This window comes from Grampus griseus (genome assembly GCF_964374135.1).
Source record: "Grampus griseus genome assembly, chromosome: 18".
NCBI lineage: Eukaryota > Metazoa > Chordata > Mammalia > Artiodactyla > Delphinidae > Grampus > Grampus griseus.
Genome location: NC_139012.1, coordinates 32,547,753 through 32,563,766, shown reverse-complemented (window position 1 = coordinate 32,563,766; position 16,014 = coordinate 32,547,753). Strand labels below are relative to the sequence as shown.

At 36.7% G+C, this 16,014-nt stretch overlaps 1 protein-coding gene across 2 annotated transcripts in view; it reads left to right on the top strand.

The window, feature by feature from the left end:
- Positions 1 to 16,014, top strand: part of PIBF1 (progesterone immunomodulatory binding factor 1) — a 212,244-nt gene that overhangs the window by 29,273 nt on the left and 166,957 nt on the right. For both annotated transcript variants that reach the window (XM_082675882.1, XM_082675883.1), the window contains exon 6: positions 14,814 to 14,947. In XM_082675882.1, the coding sequence (XP_082532008.1) occupies positions 14,814 to 14,947 (134 nt within the window). The remainder of the gene's footprint in view (positions 1 to 14,813; positions 14,948 to 16,014) is intronic.

Sequence of the window (16,014 nt, the reverse complement as noted above, 5' to 3'; positions counted from 1 at the left end):
CTTCTTTATAAACTTGTTGTATTTTTACAAATTATGTAAATGACTTAAAGATAAAACTTCATGAGGAGGGAACAGTTCATGGGAAAGCTATAATGAAGGCAGTTTAAAATAGGATGTTATCGGGGAGAAGCCTCTTTTCGCTGATTGTTTTATACATGGCTGTAAGAGGAAAAAATTTTTAAAGAGTAATGTGGCCTTTTTTTTTCTCCATCTGCCACTGTGTTTATAATCTTAAAGAAATCCAGTGACATTGTTAATTTATTTCAGGGACAGATTTTGAGGGGATTATTAGGTCTTGAGATGAAATTTTGAACCTAGGAGCCAGGATGGTATATCATCATATTTTGGGAAGGGAAAACAACTCATGAGGGACCTTACCAAGTACTGTAGCTTCAATCTGGGTACACTATGAACACTGTTCTCTTGCTATACACATCTCAATCCAGATTCTACAGACATAATTTGGAGTGTCTAAGAGGGTTTTTTTTAATCATTTTAACTTTATGATTTAATTTCTTTATCGATATAAAAAAGTAATTAATAGCTGTATATGCTGGATCATCTGAATAAATAATTTATACTGGAGTATTATCCCCATGACGTTCATGCCTATGTCTGCATTTAATTTTGTCATGGCATTAGCAGCACAAAAAATAATCTTAAAAACAGCCATCAACTTGATATGTAAAATAGGCATTTCAGCCAAATAATGGCCAGATGTTACCATGGGTCACTGTATGAATAAAGGTTTCACAGCTCAAATAGAGAAAAATAGTGTCAAAATTGAGTCATCATACTACTGGGTATAGCCATGCCAAACTCAAACCTCAATAAACTCCCACTTATTGTAACACTTTGAAGTTACATGAGCTAGTCAACGTAAACTACGGAAAGAATAAGCCTTGCTATTGAGGCATATTTGAAAGAGATGACACCCTAAATGCATTTCATTTTTCCTTTTTTTTCAATTCCAATGATCTGCCTCTTCTTAGCCAAGCTCACATTAGGGTTAGGAGGTGGCTAGACCTGACTGAAGTCTGGGGCTTTGGGAAAGCTAATGTTCCAGTTATGTATTGCTGCATAACAAACCACACTAAAAACTTCGTGACTTAATTTTTATCTGTCACAGCTCTGAATATTGATAGGCTCAGCTGGATATTTCTTACCTGTCTGAGGCTGGAGTCATCGGAAGTCTTCATTCACATGTTTGGGGCCAGATCACTCTCCAGCTGGCTTCTCCATGTGACTAGTTTAGGCATCCTTCAACGTGGCAGCCTCAGGACCTAGCAGTTGGTCTCCAGAGTAAGTGTTCAAGCATAAAGAAACCCAGACCAAAGCTGAAAGTCTTCTTAGGACTTTAAAGTCCCACCAACATCATCATGTTCTCTTAGTCAAGCAGAGCATTAAAAGGAATAGTCTTCAGTCAGGGAATATCTTGCCATATACAAGGGAAGAAATTGATAGAGGCCATCTTAGAAATAGGCTACCATGTTTGGGGTTTTTCTCTCCTGGCCTGAGTGAAAGCCTGGACACAGTATGAGAAAGCCCTAAGCAAGACCAGAACAGATTGTTGACAGAGCTTAACCTGTAAAAATCTATAGGACTCCCTGCCCCTCCCACTCCAGATAAGGTGGATAAAGTCTCCTTTGCCTCCAGAAGCTGAAAAATAAAGTATTCCACTTAAAGAGACTGCCATATTGACTGTAAAACCACACTCATTTCTATTTATCTATAAGGAATATGCTTAATGCATATTGATAAAGATTGAAAATTAAAGGGATGGACTAACAGTTATGAAAAAAGAACAAGAATGTAATAGTAATATAAGATTAGAACCACAAAACGGTAACAGAAAACAATAATGAAAGGTGATTTTAGAAACATAAACTTCTACGTATCAAGGAACATAGTAATTATAAAGAAAAGGGTTTTAGAAAAACGAGAACTTAATGAAAGTGTAATGATGGGGGGAAAGTTTATAATGTACTTTCTACAGAACTGGATAGACTTAATAGACATAAAAATAAGTCAGGGCTAGAAGAATAGATTCAATCAATAATTTTGATTTAGTTGCTATGTATAGAGCTTAACATTCCTTGACCAGGGAATAACTTTTTTTTTAAATGTCAATGAAGGGAATTCCCTGGCGGTCCCATGGTTAGGACTCTGTGCTTTCACTGCCATGGGCCCTGGTTCAATCCCTGGTTGGTGAACTAAGATCCCACCAGCCGCACAGGGTGGCCAAAAAATAAATAAATGAATAAATAAAATGTCAGTGAAAAGTTGACAGAACTATCATGTATACACTTGACCACATAGTAAAATTAATAAATTTTTAAGTAAAGATTTTGTAGTCCCTATTTTTATCCTAATTTAGTAGTGATAATTAAAAGGTGAGCAGAAAAAGTTTAGAAATTAGGAAACATTTTTTAGATCAAAGAAGAAACAAAAAACAAGAGAAACATATCTTTTAGATCATAGAGGAAGTGAAAACAAGAAAGCAATTAAAATGAGAACATTCTATATCAAAATCTTTTAGACACATTTAAAGCTGGGCCAGAGGAAGACCTATCGCCTTAAAGTGCCTTTATTATTAAAGAGAAAGATGAAAAATAAAGACATTTAGTAGTCATCTTAGGAAAGAAAACAGAACAGTCAAAATAAGGAGTTTGGAATTATTGGACATTAATATTGCATGTGGCTCTGTGAAAAGCTTGAAAACTGAAAAAAATGTCCCAACGAAATATAGATTACTAAAATTAGCAGAAGTGGAGAACTTGAATAGAACGATTACCATAGAGGTATTACAGAGTGAGTAAAGATGTACTGTTGATGAAGTTACCAGGTTCACAGATGGATTACCCTGATAGGTTTACAGTGGATTTCTATAAGCACAGCTGATTCCAGTTAAATAAGCTATACGAAACTAGTATTGAAAAAGATGGAAAGCTCTGAGAAGGATAGTACAAAAGCAAAACAAAACAAATCTATCAGCTAATTTTACTTATTACTAAAGATGCAAAAACTAAATGTTCAAAAATGAATTCTAGCATTGTATCAAAAGAATAATACTTTACGACTAAGTAAAGTATATTCTAGGACAGAAAGGATTATCCATTATATCAGCAAGTTTAAGGTGAATAACCATGTGATTGTATCATTAAATGATAAAGGATGTTAAAATTCAGTGACCATTCCAAATAAAGAGACTTTAAAATATTTATTTAAAAAAAGCCCGCAAAAACTTTATCCTAAATGGCAAAACAGTAAAACCTTTTTCTGTAAAAATCAGGAACCAGACACAGACTGAGTTGCTCATTATTACCTAACATGGTCTTAGAGGGACCTAGCAGATGCACTAAGAAGAAAAAAACTATCCATGTAAAAATTTGAAAGGAGATTAAAATTTTTTTTTCTGTTAGTTTAAAAACCAGCTAAAATTAATGTAGAAATCTGATATTGTGACTGAATGCAGGATAAATGTGTAATTGACCAATAGCATTTCTCTAGGTTTAGAGTAATAACTGCTAGAGATGGACTTGGGGGAAAATACTTAATTCATGGGGAAAGTAATGGACTTATATGAAGAAAATGATTAAATCTTATTGTTGTACCTGGAAGCACTATATCTCAGAAAGGAGACAAAGTCATAAAAATAGCAATTTTTCCACTGTTAATATATTAATTAAATGCAATTATTTATATTCTGAATAAATAATATATAATAAAAGCAGTCATTTATATTATCTATATTATTATTAATATATTAGTATATACTGTTATATACAATAATATATTAATATATACTGTTATTAATATATGCTACATATTAATATATACTAAATATATATTGTTATGTGTGTTCATATGTTAATATTAATATATACTGTTAATATATTAATTAAATGCAGTTATTTATATATTTATATTATAAATAAAATATATAATGAATGCACTTATTTATATTATAAGTTAAATTATAAGTTAAATTATATCCGAATAATTTTGTTATTTTCTATGTTTGATATTTTGGTGGAGGAGAGAAATGCCATACAAGGATTGGGATTGGATAAATGATTTTAGTTTATGTGAATAAAACAAATGTTCTGAAATTGCCAAGAAAAATGTGGGGGGAAGAAACGTGAAAGGTGGGGAAAGCTGAGATGCTGGGCCTACCAAGATCCCAGTATATACTTCAAAACTACTGAAGTCAACTAAATGTGATATTGGCAGAGAAACAAACATCAGTAGAACAAAGTATAGAAACAGGTCTAATTATATACCACAATAGTGGTCGTTCAATTCAGTTGAAAAAGAGTGTTTTTTGTTTGTTTGGTTTGGGGTTTTTTTTAAATTAAATTTATTTATTTATATTTTTGGCTGCGCACGGGCTTTCTCTAGTTGCAGTGAGCGGGGGCTACTCTTCGTTTCGGTGCACGAGCTTCTCATTGCGGTGGCTTCTCCCGTTGCGGAGCACGGGCTCCAGGCACGCAGGCCTCAGTAGTTGGCACATGGGTTCAGTAGTTGTGGCTCACTGACTCTAGAGCTCAGGCTCAGTAGTTGTAGCGCACGGGCTTCATTGCTCCGTGGCATGTGGGATCCCCCCAGACCAGGGCTCAAACCAGTGTCCCCTGCATTGGCAGGTGGACTCTTAACCACTGAGCCACCAGGGAAGTCCCAAGAGTGTTTTTTTAGTATAAGGGTCCTAGCACAACTGGATGTTATTCATCCGTTAAAAAAAAAGTTGGTCCTCACATTCCATACCATATACACATATTAATTCCAGTTGGATTAAAATTTTTAGAAGGAAATCTAGGCCATTACTTCAGTAATCATGCAGATTCTTAACTCAGGGTCCACGAGCCTCCAGGTGGAATGGGGAAAACATTATTTTCATTTCTTACTGAAATTTAGCATTTCCTTCAATTACAGGTAAATACAAAAACCGCAGTAGGACTGTCACTGCCGATGACTCTGTCAGCATTAGAATTCAGGTATTTCCATATCACAGTGTAGTTATTGCAGGTATCTTTAGAGATTATGCTCATCACTACTTCAACTTCAGTGTAGTTGAAGATCCCTCACTGGATCTGATCTTTAGTGCATTAATAAAAAAGGACATGTGTAACTTTAAAAAATATTTCAGTAGTTTTATTGCAGTATACAATTAACCCCTGAACAACATGGGGTGCCGACCCTCTGCGCAGTTGAAAAAGTCTGCATATAACTTGTAGTCAGCCCTCCCTATCAGCAACTGTGCATCTGTGGATTCAACCAACCATGGATCGTGTGCTACTGTAGTATTTATTATTGAAAAACATCTGCATGTAAGTGGACCTGCACGGTTCAAACCTGTTGTTCAAGGGTCAACTGTAATTTGTTTCCTTTGCCATTCTGTGTATTTTAATTTTTGATTTTAGAGACTTCAGTCTCAGAAGGGGTTCACAAGTATTACCAGATTGCCAGTGGGGTCCATGGCCCAAAGAAGTTTTGAGACTTCCTAATTTAGATGATTATTAGCAGTGCTTCTCAAACTTTAATGTAAATACGAGTCACCTGGGGATCTTGTTAAGACGAAAACTGACACAGTAGTTCTGGGATGGGGCCTGAGACTGTTCACTGTTGGCACACCTCCCGGACTGTATTAGTGCTCCTGGCCTGAGCCAGTTCATGGACTACACTGTGAGTAGCTAAGTTCTGGACTGAGTTGTCCAATATAGTGGCCACGTGTTTACATTTAAATTAATTAAAATTCCGTTCCTCAGTCTTACTAGCCATACAGGTAGTTAGTGACTACTATATTGGATGGTACAGATATAGAACATTTTCACCATTGCGGAAAGTTCTATTGGACAGTGCTGTTCTAGAGGTTGGGGTAATCTTAGCCAAGACAGAGAAACAAAAAGCTTTAAAAGAAAAAGACAAAAAGGAAACCACAGGCAAAGTTTAATATTTAAAGTACCCATTTGGGACAAAAATTGGAATGCAGATGATCAAAAGTTAGTATCAGCACTATTTCTAGCTCTTAGAAATTAACAAGAAATAGACAACCCAATGGAAAAATGGGCAAAGACTATAACAGGCATTTCACAAAAAGTGCAAATCCAAATGTCCAGGTGCTCAAACTAGCTAGCATTTTGGGAAATACAATTAAAGTAACAGTGAGAACTCAGGTTGGCAAAAATGGAAAAGGTCTGATATCTGTGTAGATATAAGGAAAAAGATACAAATGTTACTGATGGAAAAGTGAACTGCCATAGCCTTTTGGAAAGACATCTGACAACATCAGTTAAAATGGAAAATAAGCGTTCTTCAACACAGCAACCCCAGTGCTGGGACTCTGTCCCATAGAGTAAAATACTAGTATGTAACCATAAATGCCTGTCAACACAACAAGGAAACGTTTGCATAAACCACGTACAGTGTACACCCTGGAATATTGTGCAATCATTGACAAGAATGAATTAGAGCATATCAGTTGATTTAGGATTTACACCAGGTATCCATCCTCCCATTTGTGTTGTGTGTGTTCATGAGTATATGAACATGGAGAAGAATAGGGAAAGATACATGTTACTTAACGTGAGTTACCTGGGGATGTGGATGGGAGTCAAAGAGGAAGAGAGGGAAGAAAGAGATTAAAAAATATGAAATTCTTGCTCTTAAACTTACCAGTATGTAATGATAATTCCATAATATATATCTTTTCATTTATAAAACTTATAAAAATTTATAAAATTGTTTGTGTATGTTTAAACTGTTGAAGTATTTTAAATAATTACAGTAATTTACTTGTAAAACAAAAATGACTTTCTTTTGCCATGAATGAGTCACCTGTTGTTGCACCATACATCCTCATTTGCTTCAAGAGCTAAAAAAGGGCTTCCCTGGTGGCGCAGTGGTTGAGAATCTGCCTGCCAATTCAGGGGTCGCGGGTTCGTGCCCCCGTCCGGGAGGATCCCACATGCCGCAGAGCGGCTGGGCCCGTGAGCCATGGCCGCTGAGCCTGCGCGTCCGGAGCCTGTGCTCCGCAACAGGTGAGGCCATGGCAGTGGCCACGGCAGTGAGAGGCCCGCGTACCGCAAAAAAAAAGAGCTAAAAAAAAATTATTTGAACTTGACCGTAAACTGGTGAATCAAACTTAATTTTTTATTCTTTCTACCCACACTTATTAATACTTTTAATGCTTATCTAAATCACTTAAAAGGCATGGGAAACCATACCTTTTCGCATTGATATACTTAATTAACTTCTTTGAATTGTAAGGGAGATTTTAAAGATAATTTAGCCACTTGGTCTATTTTAAAATGTTAAGATTTAAATATTTTTGGTTCAGTCATATTTGGGTCAATACCTGTTGAAAGGCCAGTACTTCAAATTTGTTCTTGTAGTTTGCCGAATAAAACGTTGGCTATAAAAGTTGCCTCTCAACAGATCAACATATGGTTTAGCAATGGAGGGTTCTGCTAGATCCATGAGCTAGTTATGAATAATAGTCATACAATGTTTAGTACAATAGTAGGCACATAAAATGAGTTGGTGAATTAGTGTCCTCACTTTGCAGAGGCAGCAGTTAAGATCCAGAGACCTTGGGAATTCCCTGGCGGTCCAGTGGTTAGGGCTTGATGCTTTCACTGTCTTGGGCCCGGGTTCAATCCATGGTTGGGGAACTAAGATCCCACAAGCCACCCAGTGTGGCCAAAAAAAGAGAAGGTCCGGAGACCTTGGCTTGCTGGGGCAGTTAGTAGCAGAGACAGATTTGACCCCATGTCTCTATCTTAATCTGATGTCCACAACGCTTGATGAAAGTTACCTTTCTTCATCTCTCATCTCTTTCTTCATTATTGTTTAAAATTTTTCCTTTTAGAAAAGCTTCAACTTTTATGTTTGAGTTCACATTTATTGAAAAGATATTGAAGATTATCGTGTAATATAAAATATTTAAATGTTCATGTTTTCTTTTTAACCCAGAGTAGACTTTCAGTTCTTCAGTTTTGTCTTTTTTTCCTTAAGACCTTAGAAGAAGTCCAGAATTTTTTCTTAAATAATACATTTCTTGAGGATCTTAACAACAACAAAAAAGTAGTCTCTGGGAGCAAACAGACTGTTGTTTCTTAAAGAAACAGTCTTTAACAATCAAAGATTAATTAGGTTTCTTGTTCTTTTCAGTATTTAGTTGCTTGGAGTAGATTATAGGCAATGTGAAACTTGTAAGAGTTCTGAGGAGTGAATTCTCATTTTCTCAGAATAGCTAATCAAGACATTTCTTCTCATTCACTAAACTGCTATCCAACGTAAACTGCTTCTGATCTGAACCATTGACCATAAGATAAATGACACTATTTCCCATTTCTAATTTTCTTAGCTGCTCTGTCTCTCCCCAGGCAGGAGATCACTTCATTTATTAAAGATTTATTTTGAAACATAGGTTACCACTCTCTTCTCAGTTACATGGTGTGAGACACAGATGATTTAAATGATGCCTAGAAATTGTATCTAAAGTAATTGCTTTTGGGTTTATACAGCAGCTGTTTAAAATGTGCCTATTGAATCTTTGAATACATTTTTACTTTTTGTAGAAAACATTTAGGTTCGATGTTATTTTGTCAAATTATTTTTTAAATATATATTTAAGGAATAATTGTAGTAATTGTTTTAAAGGAGGGGAGTCCAAATTTAAATATGAATTATGCATGTGCCATATTTGAACCTGTAAAATTTGCAATAAGTTTTTTTAACACTCTGGATTTGAGCAGTAAATAATATTAACTTCCAATCAGTGGTTTTATAGGTTCCATGGAATAGAATCTTTAAAAAACAGAAACTTGAAATTAAGAAAGGAATGAACTATTTATGAGTTCAAGAACCTAAATTCTAGCTCTATCTCTGCTAGCTCTGGAATCCAGAGGTTTATGTGAGTGTGGAAGTGCCACACTTAAGGACAAATCACTTAACCCCCCTAGGCCTTAATGTTCTTGTCATGGAAATAAGAAGTTAGTAATAGATTATCTCCAGTCTATCTTTCATCTCTGAAATTCTGTAACTGTGAAACGCTCAGCTGGTGGTGTTTGGAAATAAGAGCCTTGCAGGGGGATGGGGGAGAGAAGACATCTCATTTTAAATATAAAAGGCCTAATAGTTGATAACTTTGCCAAAACACTGTATAATATAATTTTTTCAGTTTTTATATCAAACAGTAGAGAAATATATAGAGTAAAAAACTGAGTGTCTCTTTATTACCCCCTTCCATCCTGCTCAGCCCTTTTCCCCTTCAGTGTGACCCTTGCATGTCCCCCTTTCCATTCCTAAGACCAGGATCCCTGCAGAACTTCTCCCCAGTTAGCATTTTCCTGGTTGAAGCCTCTTGTCTTACTTTTTTAAAACGTTTGTGTTGTAAAGAAATTTTAATTGACTTTTCACAAAGTGAACACACCCATTTAACCACCACCCAGACTGAGAAATAGAAGCCCCTTTCAAGCTGCTTTTCTCAAAATCTTTGAGAAAATTCTGCGTATATGTTGCATTGATATCATTGTTTCAACTGAGGTGTTTTATTTGCAGATTTATAATAATATTCTTTAATTTCAGTTGGAAAACTGATGATTTATTAATCCTTAATTTTTAAAGTCACTTTTGCTACATCTTGAGCTGGTTATTTTAAATGCTAGTGCTGTATAGTCCCTTTATATTTCAACATTAGTTGACACCACAAACATTTCCAGCGTTAACTACTATGTGAGGGTTACTGGCTGTAACCAGAGATAAGGCAGGTCTTCAAGGAGCTTCAGGGTGCGTATCAGGAAAACCGAGGATTACAGACAAGACAAGAAAACTTGCAACTACAATAACAGATTTACTTTTTTCAGGCTAGAGATAGCCTTCTATTATTTCCTCTTATGAATAATTTAGGAGATGGAAAAGATGACATTAACTCTGGCAATCAAAGTCAGTTCTATTCTAGATGTGTAGAAAACTGGCAAACAGTTGAAATCTCAGTGACTTAATTGTCATTATCCCTATGCAGTTTTTTTTCTTTATTCAAAAAGGACATTGAGACTTGCTGTTAACCAAACCTATTTACTTCTTATGTAGAAATTTTCTGTTAGAAATGGCTGGTGATTGGAAATTTTGTGTTCTCTTTCTTTATGTTTGAAAAGATTAAGCTTTTTCCTTCTTTGGTTTCAGTCTATTTAATATCCTCTTTTGCTCCTTCTTTTCCAGAAACATTAATTATATACTTTCTATCTTATAGGCAGAGTACTAGGTACTAGAATTATAGAAAATTTCCTTTAGTTTTTCCTTTGATGTGAGAGGCAAGTAATGGCTGCTCACAGCACATGTGATGTGTTTTCTGATGAGGTAAGAACCAGGTGCTGTGCAAAAATGTAAGACAGACATCTAACTCAGATTTGGGGCTTGGAGTCTTCCCACAGAAGGTATTGCTGAGTTCGGGTCAGGAAGAATACATAGGAGTAATACGAAGTAGTCTTCTCTACCATCTTTAGCCTTAGCCTTAAAGTTCTACACAGTCATGGGTTTGATTCATTTTTTATTTTTTATTTTTTTTCCAAAGCTATGCCTTAATGTATTTTATTTGCTAATAGTAAGTGAAGCAGATTATTTTTTTCAAAATATAAGGGTAATCATTTTATTTAAGGGGAAGTTTTTCAGTTGAAAAGTCTTAGAAGATTTGGTAGGATATGTACATTCCTGTATTGAACTTCTGCTTATACTTGGTCATATAATGTTTATATTTAACGAATGAATATATATATATATATATATTCACACCCACACATATATACTATGTTACAGACATATGCATGTACAATATAATAAATACACACATAGGCATATCTCCTATGGAATTGCTCTCTGCTCCAGAAGTTTATACCCTGTATATTTCAGGGCAAGGTATTGATGTCCTCTCTAGATCTTAGATTTTGGCACTTCCACACTCACATAAACCCCTACCTTTGAGGGGGCATTCATTTCATCTAGATGCCCTACTCTATAACCTTCTTCATTTGCAGACCACTGGGACATTGTTTTTTACTCAGTGGAACCCGCGGTCTAGATTTAGTCTTCCTTTCTGCCTTAGCTGCTGCCTGGGTTACTTCTTGAGATTCATCCACGACCTTGGCCTTGCACGTCATTGATCTTCTCATTCTGAATGATTACCTCTTCTTTTCTTTAGCACTCAGGTTCATGGCCCGCGTTCTGTTCCTTGTCTCCCAGAACTGATTTACTTCTGAAGTTATCAATTCAGGCTGACCACTGAACATACTACTTCCTATATTTCCACGTTTTTCAGCCAACTGCTTTCAACCTATCTTTAGCAGAATTGCCAATCCATATAATTTTTTTTTATCCATATCTTCCTAAATGTCTTTTCTTCCCTCTTCATCATGTTATCAGTCTTAAACCTTTCTCTTGTCAGTGTTGTCGAATTCCTCCCTGTCTTTTTATCGAACCTGCCTGACAGATTCTCAACTCTTTATTTTTCTACATGAGGGCTACTGGAGAAAATCACAGAGGCAGTAACAAGGCTGTAAGTTTATTGTTACCGACTTCGAACGGGCCCACACAATTGTGCTGTAATTCTATTTTTTCTAGTTCTCTCATTTTTCACAGCAGTTATTTTAGGCATTCACCACTCTCCTCACATCTCCAGCTTTCCACTTTCCTTCTCCCTCTCAGCAAATGACTTGGTATTTCATTGCACAGAGAAAATGGAAATCCTCAGATGAGAACTCCCACAGTTTCTTGCCATAAGCATATTTACATCTGCACTCGTTCGGTTTTGTTTGTTTGTTCTTACTGTTTATAGTGGGAAGAGCCTTTCAAGGAGTGGAAAGTCATATGCCTTTAGAAACCAAGTGATAGTAGAAAATAGGTGAAGCAGTAGGGTAAGGAGTATTCTGTGACTTGTAGGGCATTGATAAGAGCTACCTGAGGACATCCAAATTCAAGTTTTTAACACTGTGTCAGCTGGAGAAAAGCCTGCCATGATATGAGCATGGCTGCTGGTCTAAGACAAGTCTTCACAGTGAAGATGGAGCCCACACCCTGAGCCTTCTTAGGGGCTTTACTGCTCTGCCCCCCGACCATGCCCATTTTCTCCAGCATCAGTACCTCTTTTGCTGTTCTTTCCCATCGATATTTTAACATGTCCAAGCTTGTTCCATCTTTTGAAACCTTCATTTATCTCTATTTTCTTCTCTAGCTACTTCTCTTTCTGCACTCTTAAACTAAGGAGAGAATTGCCTACAGTTCGGGTGTTTGACAAATTTAGATTGGAGTCCTTACCACACTGTTCATGAGCTCTGAGACTTTTATCCTCTCCAAGCCTAGTTTCCTCAACTGTAAAAATGAGGATAATACTTTGCTCCATCATAAAGTTAAGTATTAAGCAAGAGAATGCATGTATCATAACACGAAAAAGGACATATTGTATATTCAGATATATTTGCTTTAGCCCCTGGCAGTCTACTTTCTGTCCCCATCCCTGAAGAGTTAATGGATTTGTTTATGGGTCTCTTCTCAGTAGTAATTAGTACCCCTGACAGTCTTGTCTCCTCAGAGTAGCTCTTCTACGGTTGTCCCTGCCACACACCCCTGGTTCACCCTCTGTTTCTGTGAATACTCCCTCGGGTTCCTAGGGCTCTTTGTCCTTTCCTCACCCTTTAAATGTTTATATTCCTCAGGAGTCTGTCCCAGTCTTTGTGCAATTATTAAGGTCGAGCTATCAATTTGGCTATAATCTCCCTAGGAGCCAAAGCAAAGGAAAAGCATTGTGATGATATTAATTTATAGTTCATGATCATTTACTATGTGCTAAGCATTTTTATAAGCACTTTTCATGTATTACTTGATATAATCTTCACAACAACTCTACAGGGTAGATGACGTAGATGAGGACAATCAAGTGCTGAGATGTAAACCTGCTCGAAGTGTTACTGCAGGTAATTCAGTTCCGGACAGTTGAATTCTGGAGCTTTCCATCCTAACTATAACACTATACACTCTCCCAAAACAGTTACATGATTAGTAGTGTTTAGAAGGGTAAAAGCATTCTTCAGGGGACCTAAAGCATCTTCTGGGACTTAAGTCAGAAATGACGTGTGTGATGATTCTTTGGGGAGATGATAGAGTATCCTCAGCTATGATCCTCTAATAAATACCACATAGTAGCATTTCATTCTCATGGAGAACATCAGTGCAGAAGAACATAGTATGTACCAAAGCAAAGCACAGCCAGTATAGTTTTTCCATTATTACATTTTTCAAACAGCCTTTTGATAGAAATGTGGGAGCTAACATTTCAAAGTCATGTCTAATAGTTTAAAGGGGACAAAAACAGTCTTACTTATCTTTGTATCTACAGTGTCTAGCCCAGGACCTGTCACTTAGAAATAGTTCGGTCAGTATTTGTGGACTGAATCTGACCACACTGAGCTCATCAGCTCCTTAAAAAAGAATGACTTGGGACAGGATGTATTTCCCGTGACAGGTTCTGGGGGTGGAGTTGATGACTGCTTGCAAGATCTGATGAGCTCAAAGTGGGAAAAGAAGTGGGAACTCCGTCTCTGTGTCCTGCTTCTCCTCCCCATTCCCATATTCCTGCATTTCTTCATTGATTTATTGAAAAGTATTTCATTCTTACTCGGTACCAAGTCCTGTGTAAAGTGATGGAGATCCAATGGTGAGCAAGACAAAGTCCATGCCCTTGAGATGTTTACACTCTGATGTAAAAAAACGAATTTGATGATACACTAAGATCAATACTCTAAAGGAGTATTGACAGTATTCAGCTATTCAGGCAGTGCGAACAGATTAGAGCAGGGGTCCCCAACCTACGGGCCACGGACCGCTACCAGGCCACGGACCGCTACCGGGCCACGGCTTGTTAGGAACTGGGCCGCACAGCTGGAGGTGAGCAGCACGTGAGCAGGTGAGCAGGCGAAGTTTCATCTGCCACTCGCCATCGCTCCCCATCACTCGCTTTACTGCCTGAACCAACTGCCCCGCCATCCCCAACCCCCGCAGCCCCAATCCATGGAAGAATTGTCTTCCACGAAACTGGTCCCTGCTGCCAAAAAGGTTGGGGACCGCTGGGTTAGAGGAAGTGTAGTGTGTTCAGAGAACCTCAGATCTTTATTAGGGTTGGAGGTGAAGTATGATTATGAGAAATGGCAAGAAACGAGGCTTGTAGTAAGCAGGGCCAGGTGTGCTTTTAAGGTTTTCACTTCTACCCCTCTTCCACATCTCTGCAGTCCCTTTCTACCAGTCTGATGAGTACAAGGAAGATCAATGTAGAAATAGGTTCCAAGTGCCACAAAACTCCTTTTTTTCTGAATACCACAACTGAAAATGCGTGGTTAATCTCTTCAGTAACTATTTTTCATTGTGAATGTTTGATGTTCGTGTGGCTCTTTGTCTCTCATTGTAAACTCCTCAAGAGCAGGGTCAGTGTTTTATTCATTTCTGTGTCCTTAGCATCTGATAGTAACTCAGTAAATGTTGAAAACATCCTTAACATTAGTAGTCATTTTATGTATTATTCTATTAACCAAAGCATAGTTGACCTATTTTTTCTTTAAAAAACAGAGCTCAAGTTTTAAACAAATGAATTTACAGACTTCTCAGTGAGTTTAAGATTACCTGTCTTTGAGTAGGGAAACATTACTAAATAAAAAAATTGAGGATTTTTTAAAATTACAAAGATATGCACAGCTTAACAGAAGAATTCAGTACAGAATTTGGTCAAGTACGTTTGGTTTGAAATGCCTTATTATTGTTTTTATTTATAGACTTATGAGGAAGATCGCAGAAACTACTCTGAGCTTCAAATTAGATGTCAACGTTTGGCCTTAGAATTAGCAGACACAAAACAGTTAATTCAGCAAGGAGACTACCGTCAAGAGAACTATGGTAAAGTCAAGAGGTAAGTAGTTAAGATGGCTACAGTTGTTCTCATTTTTAGCATGCATCAGAGTCACTTGAATTCTTACCATCAATGTCGTTAATTCTACTTTGTATCTTATTTTTTTTCTGTCTCCATGGTTTTGCCTTTTCTAGAATGTCATATAGTTGGAATCATACCATATGGAACCTTTGCAGATTGGCTTCTTTGACTTAGAAATATACACTTAAGGTTCCTCCATGTCTTTTCATGGCTTGATAGCTCATTTGAATAATGAATAGTATTCTTTTGAATAATATTCATTGGATAATAATGTGCTATTGAATAATGAATAATATTCCATTGTCAAGATGTACCATAATTTATCCATTCACCTATTGAAGGACATCTTGGTTGCTTCCAAGTTTTGGCAGTTAGGAATAAGGCTGCTATAAATATTCATGTGCCAGTTTTTTGTATGGACATAAATTTTCAACTCCTCTGGGTAAATACCAAGGAGCATGAGCATACTTGTATTGTAAGAATATGTTGAGTTTTGTGAGATACCACCAAACTGTCTGTTCCAAAGTGTCTGTACCATTTTGCATTTCCACCAGCAATGAATGAGAGTTCCCATTGCTCCACTCCCTTGCCAGTATTTGTTATCAGTGTTCTGGATTTTGGCCATTCTAATAGGTGTGTAGTCATATCTCGTTGTTTTAATTTGCATTTCCCTGATGACATGATACAGAACATCTTTTCACGTACTTATTTGCCATCTGTATATCTTCTTTGGTGAGGTGTCTGTTAAAGTCTTTGGCTCATTTTTTAATTGGGTTGTTTGTTTTCTTACCGTTGAGTTTTAATAGTTTTTTATACATTTTGGATAATAGTCCTTTATCAGATATGTCTTTGGCAAATATTTTCTTCCAGCCTGTGGCTTGTCTTGTTATTCTCTTGACATATACCTTATGTTTTCTTATTCTCTTGACATATACCTTAGTCTTCATTGCGCAGAAACATGCAGTTTTGGCAGTTTGTTGGATTTAGATTGTATTTTTATGTCAGTTGTTTTTATTTTATTTAGAAGCTGCTTTTGTCTTTTAAAA